We start from the raw sequence: 15,016 nt of genomic DNA on the forward strand, positions 1-15,016 counted from the left end.
AGTAAGGGTTTTTGCAAAAAATTACAGCAGCAACATCTTTACTTTTTTTTTTTTCCAAGAAGAATCTATTGCTTTGCTAAAGTTATTCATCCTCTCTCCCTACCCTCAAATCAAGCCTTCAATATATAATAACTTATCAAACAAAACTTCTCAACACTAACAAGAAAGAAAGAAGAAAACAAGACTCAGTCAACCCAAAATCACAGTAAAACATACCAAGAGTATAATCATTACATGTATACAAATTAACAGAATTTTATTACAAGATGTGTAGCATTTGGTTGGCTAAGCCATTGGGCATAAGGCCTACATATAAAGCACACTATTTTAAGTTTTGCCAAGTATACTACATGTATTAACTAGCCATGATTTCTCAAAAATATTTTTGGGTTTGGACTTTCATAAGATATATACATTAATCATATTCAATAAATCAGATAATCTTCCAGAGATCTAATGATTAAAGCATTATGTTCTGGTATTCTGAGTGTGGTCTTTATAATATGAACTATTCAAAGATTCAAATCGGTACTATTTCCCCCAGCATATTATTGTTCTTAACAGACTATTTAACTTATACATTGCATATTAGTGGGTACAAAGAAACAAAAGCTTTAAAATTTATTCATCCATTAGGTTGATGAACATATATATATATAAAACTTACCCTAAATCCTCTATGCTAAGTGGAGGCCCAGAACCTGATGGATTCTTTAGCACTAGTTCTTGTAATTTCGTGTTCTTCTCATCTTCAGAAAGACCTTTGTTGCTTAAAATCTGACGCCTCTTGACTGCAAGGTCTTTAATTTCTTTTAAAAATCTGGCTCTGTGTGGGTTTACTAGTTCAAAGTCTTCCCAAGTTAAAATTCCATTAAACCAAGCTGGGGGTTTGGGTTTGGGGGGATCTAGAATAAACTCTGATTTTGAATCCTCTTCAAAGCTTCCTACTGAGAGTGAATCATGACCTTCTTCTGTAGAAGCTTCAGACTGACTTTCAGTACAATGTAAGTCTCTATCACCTCGTGACTCATAAATTAATTTACTCATGTTGCTTTTAATATCACCCATGCACATAAGTTTAAAGAAAGGTTTAGAAATAGGTAAGTCCACAAGTCTATTGTCTTGAATGCATTTGGCCAAGAAAATTCCAAGGAAATGAAAGAGTTTCGTGATCCTTTCAAGCTCATCACTGTCTTGCGGAAATGGTGCTGTGAACAGTCCACACGATCTCTGCACATAGTATCCAGGAGGTTTCAATCCACCTCCAAGATCAACCTAATTTTTAGAGGGAGAAATATAAATAAAATTAGATAAAAGATGCATAAATATTAAACATCTTCATCAACTTAGTTATCTTAAAGTATTTATATATACTCCCTTTTATTAAATAGTTTTTGGTGACTGAATTTTATCCTTTAAAACCCTTTTAGGAGCATCAAGAATCATCAATAATAATAAGAGAGCCAGAGGAACTCCTAGGTGGCTCAGTCAGTTAAATGTCTGTCTGTCTGTCATGGGGAGGGAGCCCCATGTCCAGCTCCCCACTCAGTGGGGAGTCTGCTTGCTCCCTCTCCCTCTGCCTTTCCCTTTGTGCTCTCTCTCAGATAAATGAAATCTTTAAGAAATAAACTCAGAAAACTTGGCTTAAATTCTGAAAGCATAACCTATTCTTACTACTAAAAGCAGAATTACAAATAATCACAAATTGGGAAATAAATCTTACATGACGAGATTCATCATCTGGAAAGTTATCATCACAAAGCCAAGCTCCCAAATCAGTTCTCTGGAATTCTGCTGCCACCAGAGCATAAAACTCTAATGTAGGGCCCAAACCAGTTCCTTCCTCTCCTAAAAATTCAACCTAAAATATAAACAAATTGTGGGGAAAATTGAGCTTAAAAAATTTTTCTCAAATGATCTCATTTTTGCCAAGTAATACATCTTTTTCTTACAACAGCAGAATATTATAAACAACACATTTGTAAACACACAAGTTTTATTCTAGTTTTTCTAAAGAGTGTATTTGTTGTATACCATTACATATTTAAACACTGTGGTAAGCATTGTTAATACATTAATTTATTTCTCACACCCCATCCTACAAAAATAGATTTTCATCTCTTTACACCAAAGGAAACCAAATTTTATTTTATTTTATTTTATTTTTTTTAGGAAACCAAATTTTAGATAAAAAGGTTACATCATTTGCTTGAGGAAAAGACGGCATACAGATTTTTATGTATGTCTATATAACACGTTTAAAACCCAAACTCTTCCACTTATTCCTGACTTTAGGTAGTCACTTTAAAGCTTTTTATCAAAAAAAATTAAAGAAATAAAATTAAAAAAATAAAGCTTTTTATCCATACTCTACATATTCCACAAATGACTTGAGGCAGCTTACAAAAACCTAATGCATGGTAAAAAATAAATAAATAAATAAATAATTGAGGTTTATCTAGTTAGAGGAATATATGGGTAAGAAGAATAAGATGAAGGCAGAGATTATTATTATTATTATTATTTTATTGGTAAAGAGAGTTTAAAGTGAAAACCCTAAGAGTCTTATATATTTTCTAGAGATACACCATATTTGTCATGATCAGTCTCTGATCAAAAAGATAAACTAAGCAGCTGGTTCACATTTATGACAGGAGACAGATGTGTTCCATTGTGCCTATAAGGAATAATGGATATATAGGATATAATGGACAATGCCTACAATAACATCTCTACAGTAAGTATATTAAATTTTATACTGTCATTTGCTGTTAATAGCTCTCAATACAGGCCAAAGATATAATGCCAAGTACAGTTTAACAATATAACAAAACAGTGTGCTCCAAAATTGCAGATATCTAATAGCATAGCTTAATATAAAGGTAGAATTTAGAGTATCAAAAAGAGGGATGCCTGGGTGGCTCAGCAGTTGAGCATCTGCCTTTGGCTCGGGGCCAAATCCCAGGGTCTGGGAATGAGTCCCACATTGGGCTCCCTGAGAGGAACCTGCTTTTCCCTCTGCCTATATTCTCTGCCTCTCTCTCTCATGAATAAATAAAATCTTTAAAAAAAAATAAATAGAGTATCAAAAAGAATCCTTAGTGAGTGCTATTATTTGTTTCTAGCTTTAAGAAGGGAATATGTCCTTCAAAAAGGCCAAGCACTTTCTCACCTCAAGGACAGAGATACTCTTTGCTGCCCACCAAACCACAAGATCCTGACCTCTCTGAAGAAGTAAGCTGACATCCTCTTAGATGTTCTATCGGGGGAAAGGCCTTGCATAGAGGGTAGAGAAATCCTTCTCCGTTTTTCATTTCTATCTAATGCAGGTTGAATGTTGTTGAACATGCAGGTTTGCTGGTTTTCTGTCATTTGTACACACTAAAAGAAATTATATGCGAGGTACCTCAAGAACTGATTTCCGGTCTGCATGAATTTGCATGACGTTTTCAGCCCATTCCATCAGTGATTCACCACGTGGAACTTTTACTCTTTCATGCTTGAGACGACCCACTCGAAACTCTCCAGGATCATCTCGCCTTACACTACTGGTGGTTCTTGTTCTTTCCACAGTGGCTTCACGTCGGTTTTGTAACCACACTATTGCTCTAAAACAGAAAAATATTTATGTAGTTGTAACATTCAGTAATAGTTTGAATGTGCTACTAACCCAGGAACATAATTCAAAGATTTCACTATTCTTTTAAGTAGTATTAAGTGATAAAATTAGTTGTAAAACAAACAAACAAACAAAAAAAAAAATGTGATAAAATTAGTAAATTCTTTTATTACATAAATTATTGCTTCCTCTCTTAAAACATATAAATCCCTTTATTAATTTCCTTTTTTTTTTTTCCTTTATTATTTTCCTAAACAAATTAAGAAAATACTTAGGTCTAAATTTTCCTTACTTTAGTAATTAACAGATCAAAATAAAGGTCCATGGTCCCAATCCTACATAACATAAAAATATATACAAATATAAAAATATATACAAACTTCGGATGAAAGGAAGAGCATCAGGAATACAATCAGTAGTATTATAATAACACTGTATAGTTGACATATGGTTGCTACAATTGTGAGCATAGCATAATGTACAGAGTTGCTGAATCACTGTTGTACACCTGCCATTAATGTAACATGGTATGTCAACTATACTTCAATTAAAAAATAGACAAATTTATGATACATAAAAAATATAAATGAATATTTCTTAACTATCAGAGAAACTAAAAAATGGTTAAGCTATCTTTGTTACTATGATACAAACTGAAAGCCATCATTATAATGCAATTGATTTTAAAATATTTTCTTTTGGGGCAGGTGGTTGGCTCAGTTGGTAGAGCATGAGACTCTTGGTCTCACAGTTTGAGCCATGTTGTATGGAGAGACTATTTAAAAATAAAATCTTTACGGGTGTCTGGGTGGCTCAGTTGGTTAAGTCCAACTCTTGATTTTGGCTCAGGTCTTGATCTTAGGGTTGTGGGATCGAGCCCCACTTGGGGCTCTGTGCTGAGCACCGAGTTTACTTATCTCTCTCTGTTCCTCTCCCTGCTTGCTTGTTCTCCCTCTCTCTCTCTCACCTCAACTCTAAAATAAATACAATCTTTTAAAAAATAAAATATTAAAAAAATATTTTCTTTTGGATAATGCAGAGCTAACCAAATCCATCAAGGGTGGGAGAAAGAATCCTGAACTATGAATAAGATGATGAAAAAAAAAAAAAAAAGATGATGAAAGATTTGCTCTCACATGTGTTGTAATTTTTTGGTAATCTCAGGTCAATCAGCTATGTACTCTGAGAATTTCCTTATCTATAACAGAAACCATAACCAATGCCATTTATGACAACAGGCCTATCGTTCCACATGTACAAATGATTTGTAAATAGCATAACTTAAAAGTGAAGCCAACAGCTCCATTTTATTTATTTATTTTTTTATTTTTATTTTTTTTAATTTTTACTTATTTATGATAGAGAGAGAGAGAGAGAGAGAGAGAGAGGCAGAGACATAGGCAGAGGGAGAAGCAGGCTCCATGCACCGGGAGCCTGATGTGGGATTCGATTCCGGGTCTCCAGGATCGCGCCCTGGGCCACAGGCAGGCGCTAAACCGCTGCGCCACCCAGGGATCCCCAACAGATCCATTTTAAATTATAATCTTTTTACATCAATTTTGAAAGTACTGTGGCTATTCCACCATTCAAAAAATATTTACTGAATACCTACAATGTGCAATGCTTTAGGAACTACAGCTAGATCAGTGAACAAAACTGCCAGAAATTCCTGCCCTCATGAAACTTTCATCTACTGGAAGGAGACAGAAAAAATAAGTAAAATACGTAGTATGTCAGAAGACAATAAAAAAAAAATGATGGCCAGAAGGAAGGAAACTTTCAATGTTATCAAATATATTTACAAGCAGTTAATCTGACATTCCCAGGAATATCAGCAACTAATACTTTATGTAAGCTGCTTAAGAAACTATACAGAAGGGGCACCAGAATGGCTCAGTCACTCAAGCGTCTGACTCTTGATTTCAGCTAGGATCATGATCGCAGGGTTGTGAGGTCGGGCTCTGCGCTAGGCATGGAGCCTGCTCAAGATTCTGTCTCCTCCCTCTGCCCCTTCCCCTTCAACCTTTGAAAAAGAAAAAAAGAAATTGTACAATAAATGCTGATAAAAAATGTAATACAGTTGACCCTTAGACAGAACATAGAGACTCCTAACTCTGGGAAACGAACTAGGGGTGGTGGAAGGGGAGGAGGGTGGGGGGTAGGGGTGAATGGGTGACAGGCACTGATGGGGGCACTTGAAGGGATGAGCACTGGATGTTATTCTGTATGTTGGCAAAGTGAACACCAATAAAAAATAAATTCATTATTAAAAAAAAAATACAGTTGACCCTTGAATAACAAGCATGACCTACATGGATCTATGTATATGTGGGATGTTTTACTTTTTATATTTTATTTTATTTTATTTTTGAGGATTTTCAAAATAAATGTAGTACTATAAATTTTTCTTCTTCCTTCCTTGTGATTTTCTTAACATTTTCTTTCTTGGGATGCCTGGGTGGCTCGGCGGTTGAGCATCTGCTTTTGGCTTAGAGCAAGATCCTGGAGTTCTGGGATAGAATTCCGCATTGGCTCCCTGCATGGAGATTGCTTCTCTCTCTGCCTGTGTCTTTGCCTCTCTCTCTGTATCTCTCATGAATAAATAAAATCTTTTTTTAAATTTTCTTTTCTCTAGCTTATTTCATTCTAAGAATACAGTATATAATACACATAACATACAAAATACATGTTAACTGACTGTTTATGCTATCAGTAAGACTTCCAGTCAGCAGGAGGCTATTAGTAAAGTTTTTGGGAACCAAAAGCTATACACTTTTTAAGTATGATTTTCAAGGCATCTGGGTGGCTCAGTCGGTTAAGCATCTGCCTTCAGCTCAGGTCATGATCTCAGGATCCTGAGATTAAGCCTTGCGTTGAGCTCCTTGCTTAGTGGGGAGCCTGCCTCTCCCTCTCCCTCTGCCTGCTGTTCCCCCTCCTGCTTGTGTTCCCTCTCTCAAATAAAATCTTTAAATATAATTTTCAACTTTGCAGGGAGGAGGGTTGGTGTCCCTAACCCCAACACCACTGTTTAAGGGTCAACTGTAGAAGAGCATATATCAACTGGAAACAACAAAAAAATGTTTAAACACTGACAACTCTTCATAAGAAAACAGGATAATATATTCCTTCTATCAGTCTTGACAGAAGTATATTTGTACATTTTGAGCTTATATAACATTAAAAAATATAAAAAGGCAAACTTCCTACCTTGATGCACCAAATGCTGTACACGTGAAATACAGCTGTCTAGTTTCAAATGGTATTAGAAAAGGACACTTGCTGGTTAACTGTTCACACCAGTCTGGTAGAGCTCCACTTGCCAAGGCCAATGGTTCCTACAAATTAACAAATAACAATGTCTTCAGGCAGTTATTTAAAAAGGAGTCAGTTCTCAAAAGTAATTAAAGAAATTAATGCAGTGGGCCACATGGCCTACATCACTGAATCAGAGATTAACAGTAGAAATGGTGGGAAAGAGAAAAGGAAGAAGAGAAAATACTTTGAAAGTCCAAAAGTTACAGACTAAAGAGTTTGACTATGTGATTTTATTACCTCAATCTGCTGCAAAATTTTTGTTGTGATTTTTTTGCTAGTGAATTCATCTGGTGGAAAAGTAAACTGAGGCTGCTCATCACCTTCTGTAAAATTAATAAAATTAATAAAAATATAAACTAATTTCCTTTTTAAAATGCTACAGAAATGAAACAAAGATTCTTACAGACCTTCTTGGGATATTCTTGAATAAGGATCACTTGCAACTATATAGAGAATACGCAGAAGCTGAAGGACATCTTCTACTCCACAAGAATTCTGTCCATTGCCAGCTTTGGCCTGAGGCTGTTCTTTTGCCAAATTAAGAATATCACTACTTTGAAGAGTAGAAATGGCCCCCTGGTTTAATCCAGACTTTGTTCCATGCTCACAAAAATCCTATGGAAACAATTAGTAAAACTAGCCATTAATCACATTTTTGAGAAAAGCAATGTATCATCCTGTAAGTATTTGAAAATGCCTAAATTTTTCAAAGAACTGCCTTTAAAATAAAAACAATATTACTCAAGTTGAAAATCAATGTGTTTTAAACCAATAGAATTCCCAAATATAACTATAACTATAGTTATAAACTATAACCCACCATAAGCCACAGTTAAAACAATGTACTTAGATCCAATACCACAAATCATATTTGAAATTTTAGTACTTGGCATATTAACAATGTTAATTTAACTTCATTTTTTAAACATGTCCCAATGAACCTCTTTTTTCTTATGACTCTTTAAAAGCTGCAAACAAAGCACAAAGCCATTCCCAATTGTGTTTTGATGCCAATATATACCTTATATGCAGCTATGAGCTGAGAACAATTTCTGTTTTTCCTAATACTTTTATTAGTGCCAGTTAATTTCCAGTGGCGCAGGAAAGCGGCGTCTGCATTCTTCTGCAGGTAGGTTATCAAGTCATTCTTTGGTAATTCATCAGTGCCAAGGTACTGTTCCACATGCTCTATAGACCAACAACCCTACAATAGGAAAAACCAAATGTTGGCCTTTCCTGATTAAAAATCTATGCTGTTTCACATGCATTATATAAGGGAGCTTTAAAATCATGCACTTAACCTCATCTAAAGAGTTCCATGTTAGTGTTTTTTTTTCCCCTCAAACGTTCAATTAAAAGTATTAGTTTTTATCTTTTCCCTTTTTTTTAAGAAGATCCATTTAAATATAACTTACCATTTTTCCATTTTCCTTCTCTTTGTCAGAATCCTTCATTTCTCTGTACATGATTCTAAATATGAAGATATTATTCTCATTAATTCATAAATCAAATGATTTGTGGTTATTTCCAATAAGGCTTTAAGTTTTTAAAAAATATGATGATGTCATTCATTAGCCACATGCTTAAACATTAAACCCAGGGACAATATTTTTTTTTAAAAATCAGTTTGTTAAACACAAGGGAAAGTAGCAGAAATCATATTCCTAAAAAAGTTATTATTTATAAATTTAGGGTAATTGCAAAGAATGTACACATCAAACCTAGAACTTTTAAAGATATGAAGCAATACACTATATCATGTGTTACAACTTTCATTTATTCTTATAAAAATAAAAAGAGATGAGAAAATGGTTTGCTAATGTGTCTAGATAGAAAAAAAGGATACGAATACAAGGACCAGGAGCCCTTATGTTCACATTAGGCAGTGGAGATCAAATTTGAAACTCCAATAAAAACTGAACAAGGTGGGGAGAATACCATGATAAGCCTTCTGTTCTATCTCAAAAGGATGTAGATCACTTTATTAGACATTATATAAATTTATCAATGATGTTAAGAGAACATCAGAAAAAAGTAAAATTTACAGAAGGATAATTAAAATTTTATTTATATTAAATTATATTAAATTAAATAATTATTATAAGTAATAGTAAACACCCAGATGATACTGAAAACACTTTACATATATTAATTCATTGATTCCTCACAACCACTCTCATTTTACAGATTAACAGAATGAGGCACCAAAATGTTAAATGTGCCCAAGGTGATTATTAATTATTTGCCTAATGAATGAATGAACAAAGAGGGGTAGGCTTAACTCGCAAGTCCCAAAACAAATAAATATTTGAAAATATTTAGTACTTCATATACAATCCCAAAGAGTTCAACAATTATTACATAAGATACTAGTCTAGTTTATTTCTAAAGTTACTTCCAGTTGAAACCGTAAACCAATCTACATCATGAGTCAGAAATGCTCTTATCCAGTGTTGTAAATCAAGAGAATAAGAACCAAATATTTTGCTTCTACAGTAAAAAATACAGAAATACAATGCTTCTTGGCCCATGTATCATGAAAATATCTACTTAAAACATTAAATTAAAATCTCTTACGTGTATGTTGGCTCCCAAATACGCCTAAGTTTATCTGATTTCACATTGCCATTACAGGACAATTGAAGCAATTTTTGTACATAGTAAAAAATGGTTGATCTGAAATTAGTGAGTGGTAATTCAACTTCACGAGTTGTTCCAAGACCTGTTACTTTCAAAGTGAGGGCTAATCGAGGTGATGGAGTGCATTCCACTTCTTCTAAGAGCTCTGAATGAGGCGTTCCTAAAAATATGGAAGACATCAAAAACAATCACACTTTAACAAGCACTCCATAAAAAAACACTGCACTGGGAGACAAAGCTACATGCAATCTAAATTCTTGTTATATTCTGTTAATTCTTCCGTATATTTTTCTGTTAAATTCTTCTGTTACAGTATTATATTATTCTGTTATATATATTAACTAAAGACGTCAGCTCCTTACAAGACTCCTGGCCAAAAAAAAAAAAAAAAAAAAAAAAAAAACAAGACTCCTGGCCTCAACTATTTGTTTAAAAATGGAAAGAATACATCTAGGCTACTTAAAGACCTAGCACTAAAGCAGAATTTATGAATTTGATAAGGATCTCTCATTTTAAGAAAACATGTGCTAACAGTATGAATATTTCAGAAACATTTTAGACTTATGAGAACACTAAAAGTATTCATAATTCTACATCCAGAGAAAACCACAGACTCTGGTCAATGAATTATCAATCTTTTGCTCACCCTGAATAAGTGGATTGTGAGGTAAACATACAAACACACACACAAACAATTAGGTATATAGTGTTTTTGGTGGTGTACCCTTTTTTTTTCATTAGCTCAGGAATTTTTTCCTCATATCACGATATAATCTTCTAAAGTATTACTTTATTCACTGCATGACATTCCATTAAATGTTAACCGAATTATATCCCTATGATACAAAATGAAGGTCATTTCCACTTTTCTGATGATATAAATAATACTTCTGTAGTCATCAATGTATATAAATCTGGGTGCAGAGACAATATTTCTTTAGTATAGATTTCTAGTAGTAATAAATACATTGCCAAAGAGCACTATAGAAAACTTTTACCTATTTATATTCCCTACCATAGATTTTTATTTTTAAAGGATCTTGAAAGACCTTGATTCAGCCTATATGCAACCTCACCACAGAACATCATACTATGAAGCACACCTACTTCCTTATTTAACAGACAGCATTCTATCAAGTAAAAAACACATTCCACACTAATCAACATTTAAGTCTTCCTTAAAGATAATATACCAATTACTATAGCTGACAATTATTGAGGCATATATTAGGTACCATGCTAAGGACTTTATATTTTTTTTACCTCATTTAAAACTTTTAACTACTTCATTGAACAGAAACGATTATTTTCTCCATGTAAGAGATGAGAAAATTCAGGTTTACATAAATTAAATGATTTGCTCAGTGTATTAGCATCCTATTGCTGTTCTAACAAATTATCATAAACTGGTTGGTTTAAAACAACCAGTTCCAGAAGTGAGAAACCTTAAATAGGATGGCAGGGCTTTGCTCTTTCTGGATGCTCCAAGAAAGAATTTACTTGCCTTTTCTAGCATCTAGAGGCTGCCCATATTCCACAGTTCATGGCCCCTCATCACTGTGATCTCTACTTCCTGTTGTCAAATCTCCTTCTCAGTCTCAGATCCTCTTGTATTCCTCTTAAATTTTTTTTTTTTTTTTAAGATTTATTTACTTATTTTAGGAGAGAGAGACCCTGAGTGCAGAGAGGGAAGGGCCAAGGGAAAGGGAGACAGAGTCTCAAACAGACTCCACCCTGAGCAGAGTCTGACTCAGGGCTCTCATTGTTATGACCCCAAGATCGTGACCTGAGCTGAAACAGTCTGATGCTCAACCAACTGCGCCACTCAGGCGCCCCCCTCTGGTATTCCTTTTATGGAACACTAGTGATTACACTGGGCCTACCAGGCTGATCCAGGATAATTCTCCCATCTCAAAATCCTTGATTTAATCTCATCTGCAAAATCTCTTTTGTCATGTTAAGGTAACCTATTCCCAGACTGTGGAGGTTAGGACCTACACACCTTTGGGAGATCATTAGTGTGCTACTACAACCAAAAAAGAGTTGTAAGAAAAAGAGTTACCAGGCTAATTGGAGACCATAAATCAAACTACTATACAACTTTCCACTGTCAAAGTAGAATAGGAACAATCCATAGCAATTCTGATCCAGTAGAATACAGAATACAAATTATCTATCTTTAAATGAGCCTTCCTTTAAAATAAAACAAATACAAAACACAGTGTTTTTAAAGCACTGTAATTTGCTTCTTTAAAAACAGTCTGCATTTTTTTAAGGACTTGTGGCTGGTATTTAGGTTTTTCTCCTGAAAACGTTTATTATAACCTGCATATATAAGTAGCCACTTCCTTTCCTAATTACATACAACTATCTGATTTGCTATCTGTTCAAATTATTATTAAAGATTTTATTTATTTCTTCATGAAAGACACATAGAGAGAGGCAGAGACACAGGCAGAGGGAGAAGCAGGCTCCCCACAGGCAGCCCTATGCAGGACTCTATCCCCAGACCAGGGATCACACCCTGAGCCAAAGGCAGATACCTGCTCAACCACTGAGCCACCCAGGCATCCCAGTATCTGTTCAAATTAAATCACAAAACTAAAATACACAGTACCTGGGGGTGGAATCTCTAGATCAGTCGTCTGCTGGACATTAGTACGACCAGGTCTAGGATCAAAAGCAGGAACCAAAGCAGAAAACTGCCGCTTGAGCACATAATCATCATCCCATGTTCTCCGACGTCCTCCTTTTGTTTCATACTCCTCTTCTTCCTGTTACAATTCCACATACAAATAAAGATAAAACTTTTCATTATTGCAAAAGTGATGTGCTATCTTTAAAATAAGGTATGTTAAATACTTCTCTATATAGCTATTACACTTCCTTATTTAGCCATATTTCTTATGCACAAAATGAGCCAACATAAACGTGTATGGATGGGCACATACATTTCTTAATGATTTAAGCTTACTACCTTAGTGGTGGCTACACTAATCCACACACAATAAAACGACAAAGAACCATATACATACACTGTCCCAATGTTAATTTCCTGATTTTGACTGTTGTTAGGTAAGGCATAACCACTGGAAGAAATTGGGCAAAGGGCACAACACTGCTCTACTATCTTGCCAACTTCCTGTGAACCTATGAACTTATAATTATTTTTAAATAAGTTGCTTTTCTAAAAGCATAAATTTTATTACATACTGAATTACATACAAAATATAATGTTTAGAAGTTGTTTTAAGTAACTATGGGGCAAAATAAATCCTCTTGTTTGACAAAGTGTTGGTAACTATTACAGTCATATGATGGACTCCGGGGATTCACTGCATTATTCTATTTCCGGCAGGTTTGAAAATTTCCATAATGAAAGTTTTTAAAAGTGATATTTTCTTCTCTCCTTCACTTTTGCTATCAATAAAAAAAAAAGATCAACGAACTTTATTAAATGTCTGATGTAATAAATAACAATTATGTATGTACTTGTATGCACACACATAACCCTCATATTTTGAACACTTAATTAAAATTAACCTGTGTAATAAATCAAATGGACATATGATAGCTGTATAGCCAGAATGTTTGGGTTTTAGTCCTAGATCCAAAACTTCTGTGTGACCTTTAGCAAGGTCACTTCATCTGAAAATTAGGGCTAATAACTCTTAAAAGGTTGTTGAAAAGGATTGAATTAGCTAATACATGTAAAGTATTAAAAATAATGGCTAGGATTTAATTAATGGTTAATTAACTGAATTAATGATCAATAAATGTTAAGCTAGTAGACTAGTATCTCCACTACTATTACTGAAAACTGTAAATCTTGGGTAACAGTAATTAATCATTTTAATAAATGTTCACTGTTATCCAAGAGCCAAGATAATGGGCTTTCAAGTAAGAAACAGCTTTATGCCTTATGCCAGAGCAATTATGGACTCTTTCTTGAATACAGAACCCAAGCAGTAAGAGTAATTTCTTTTTGTTAACTCAATCTGGTAGTTTCCCATCCCAACCTTAACCCCTATATATTTTTCTAGGCATTTTGGTTGATGCTTTACTGTGAGAGGAGGAAAAACACACTGTAGGGAAGATAAACATTAAGATATTACCTGTTCCCCAATAGGTCGGCTCCCTGCTCCAGCAGGAACTTGTGGTAGCTGCGAGGTGACAGCGTGGTGTGTTACGTCAGAGCGAGAGCCAGCTCGACGCTGCAGGGATGGACGTCTCAGAATCTGAAATAAGAAAATGTGAAGAGACATATCTAATTATTTGACATATATCTCAAATATATATATATATACACATATATATACACACATATACATATCTCCCCATTTTGCTCAAACCTGAAACTATCAAACCCTATTATCAAAACTATCATTAAAATACTTCATGTTAAAAAAAAATACTTCATGTTCATTAGCCACCTTCAGAAACCTTATAAACTGAATGCTTTATATATTCACCATGCATCATTTACTGACCTTCACAAGACATATGCTATGGTAAATCTGTTTTTTTTTTTGTGTGTGTGTGTGGTAAATCTGTTTTAAAGTTAAGATATACTTAGGAGTATACCTTAGGAGTCCTTCACCCTATTAAAAACCAACTTAGGAAATTTTTAAAAATCTAGTAACATTTTATAAAGAGAAATAAAAAATATACAAGTTACAATAAAGGGTATTCTCAGGCGAAAGTTCAGTCTGAAGACAATCAGAGTAGTTAAACATTAAGAGTTCTGGATCATACCTTCTAAGCTTGGGTACCCATTTTTGTACTTAATCGATTGATTAATTTGGACACATTATTTTTTCTATGCCTCTACCTCATAGCTGTAAAGACAGATGAAATAATATAGAAATACTGCCCGCATAACAGCATGTACAAAAACAGTTTAATTATTGTGTAAGAACCATGAAATTATATTCTTTAGGATCAGTGAGTTCTTTACACTTTTAAACCTCTCAAAACATCAGCATGTGATATTTTAGTATTTTCCAAATAGAACCAATTTATTTTTTTTCTTTAATTTATTTCTCTTAAAGGAGAATCACAAATGTTCAGATTAAAAATACTTTTCTTAATTGACCACGTTTTCCTAACTGTGCTGTATTTCCCCATTTCAAAGTTTAACCAGGACTTTGCTTTTCCTCTCTTCATTTCAATTTTTAACATCTTATGTTAGTTAAGAGAATGGGAGACACTCTCTCTACCATAACCTCCTCGTATTCTTGGTCCTCTTGATTGTCATCTTCATTCTCATCATCTTCCTCATCTGGCTCAGGCAAGTCTTCATCATCATCTAGCTCAGCTAATAGAGTACTGGCACGGCAGCTATCCAGGAAATCTAGGAAATAAAACCAACAATCTTACTCTCAACACAATAAAGCATTACAAGGTAACCACATACTGCTTTTACAAAACAAAGGTAAAATT

The 15,016-nt window shown here is 34.2% G+C and overlaps 2 protein-coding genes across 14 annotated transcripts in view; one reads left to right on the forward strand and one right to left on the reverse strand.

The window, feature by feature from the left end:
• Nucleotides 1-15,016, forward strand: part of AP4S1 (adaptor related protein complex 4 subunit sigma 1) — an 82,432-nt gene that overhangs the window by 61,496 nt on the left and 5,920 nt on the right. Inside the window, exons 6-7 of one of the 4 annotated variants that reach the window (XR_013385949.1) lie at nucleotides 3,126-3,234; nucleotides 3,330-4,414. The exons of 1 other annotated variant lie outside the window; for it this stretch is intronic. The gene's annotated coding sequence lies outside the window, so the exon portion shown is untranslated. Of the gene's footprint in view, nucleotides 1-3,125; nucleotides 3,235-3,329; nucleotides 4,415-15,016 lie in introns of those variants that run through there. 2 more of the 4 variants (XM_077908938.1, XM_077908939.1) reach the window with 2 other exon arrangements.
• Nucleotides 1-15,016, reverse strand: part of HECTD1 (HECT domain E3 ubiquitin protein ligase 1) — a 94,124-nt gene that overhangs the window by 6,268 nt on the left and 72,840 nt on the right. For 3 of the 10 annotated variants that reach the window (XM_077908905.1, XM_077908903.1, XM_077908912.1), the window contains 12 exons: nucleotides 14,800-14,927; nucleotides 13,690-13,812; nucleotides 12,192-12,348; nucleotides 9,512-9,734; nucleotides 8,350-8,404; nucleotides 7,956-8,138; nucleotides 7,342-7,549; nucleotides 7,172-7,257; nucleotides 6,827-6,954; nucleotides 3,407-3,608; nucleotides 1,724-1,861; nucleotides 668-1,275 (listed from right to left, as the gene is read on the reverse strand). In XM_077908905.1, coding sequence (XP_077765031.1) covers nucleotides 668-1,275; nucleotides 1,724-1,861; nucleotides 3,407-3,608; nucleotides 6,827-6,954; nucleotides 7,172-7,257; nucleotides 7,342-7,549; nucleotides 7,956-8,138; nucleotides 8,350-8,404; nucleotides 9,512-9,734; nucleotides 12,192-12,348; nucleotides 13,690-13,812; nucleotides 14,800-14,927 — 2,239 coding nt within the window. Of the gene's footprint in view, nucleotides 1-667; nucleotides 1,276-1,723; nucleotides 1,862-3,406; nucleotides 3,609-6,826; nucleotides 6,955-7,171; nucleotides 7,258-7,341; nucleotides 7,550-7,955; nucleotides 8,139-8,349; nucleotides 8,405-9,511; nucleotides 9,735-12,191; nucleotides 12,349-13,689; nucleotides 13,813-14,793; nucleotides 14,928-15,016 lie in introns of all 10 variants that reach the window. The other 7 variants (XM_077908904.1, XM_077908902.1, XM_077908911.1 and 4 more) reach the window with 3 other exon arrangements.

This window comes from Canis aureus, chromosome 9, assembly GCF_053574225.1.
Source record: "Canis aureus isolate CA01 chromosome 9, VMU_Caureus_v.1.0, whole genome shotgun sequence".
In the NCBI taxonomy this organism is placed as follows: domain Eukaryota; kingdom Metazoa; phylum Chordata; class Mammalia; order Carnivora; family Canidae; genus Canis; species Canis aureus.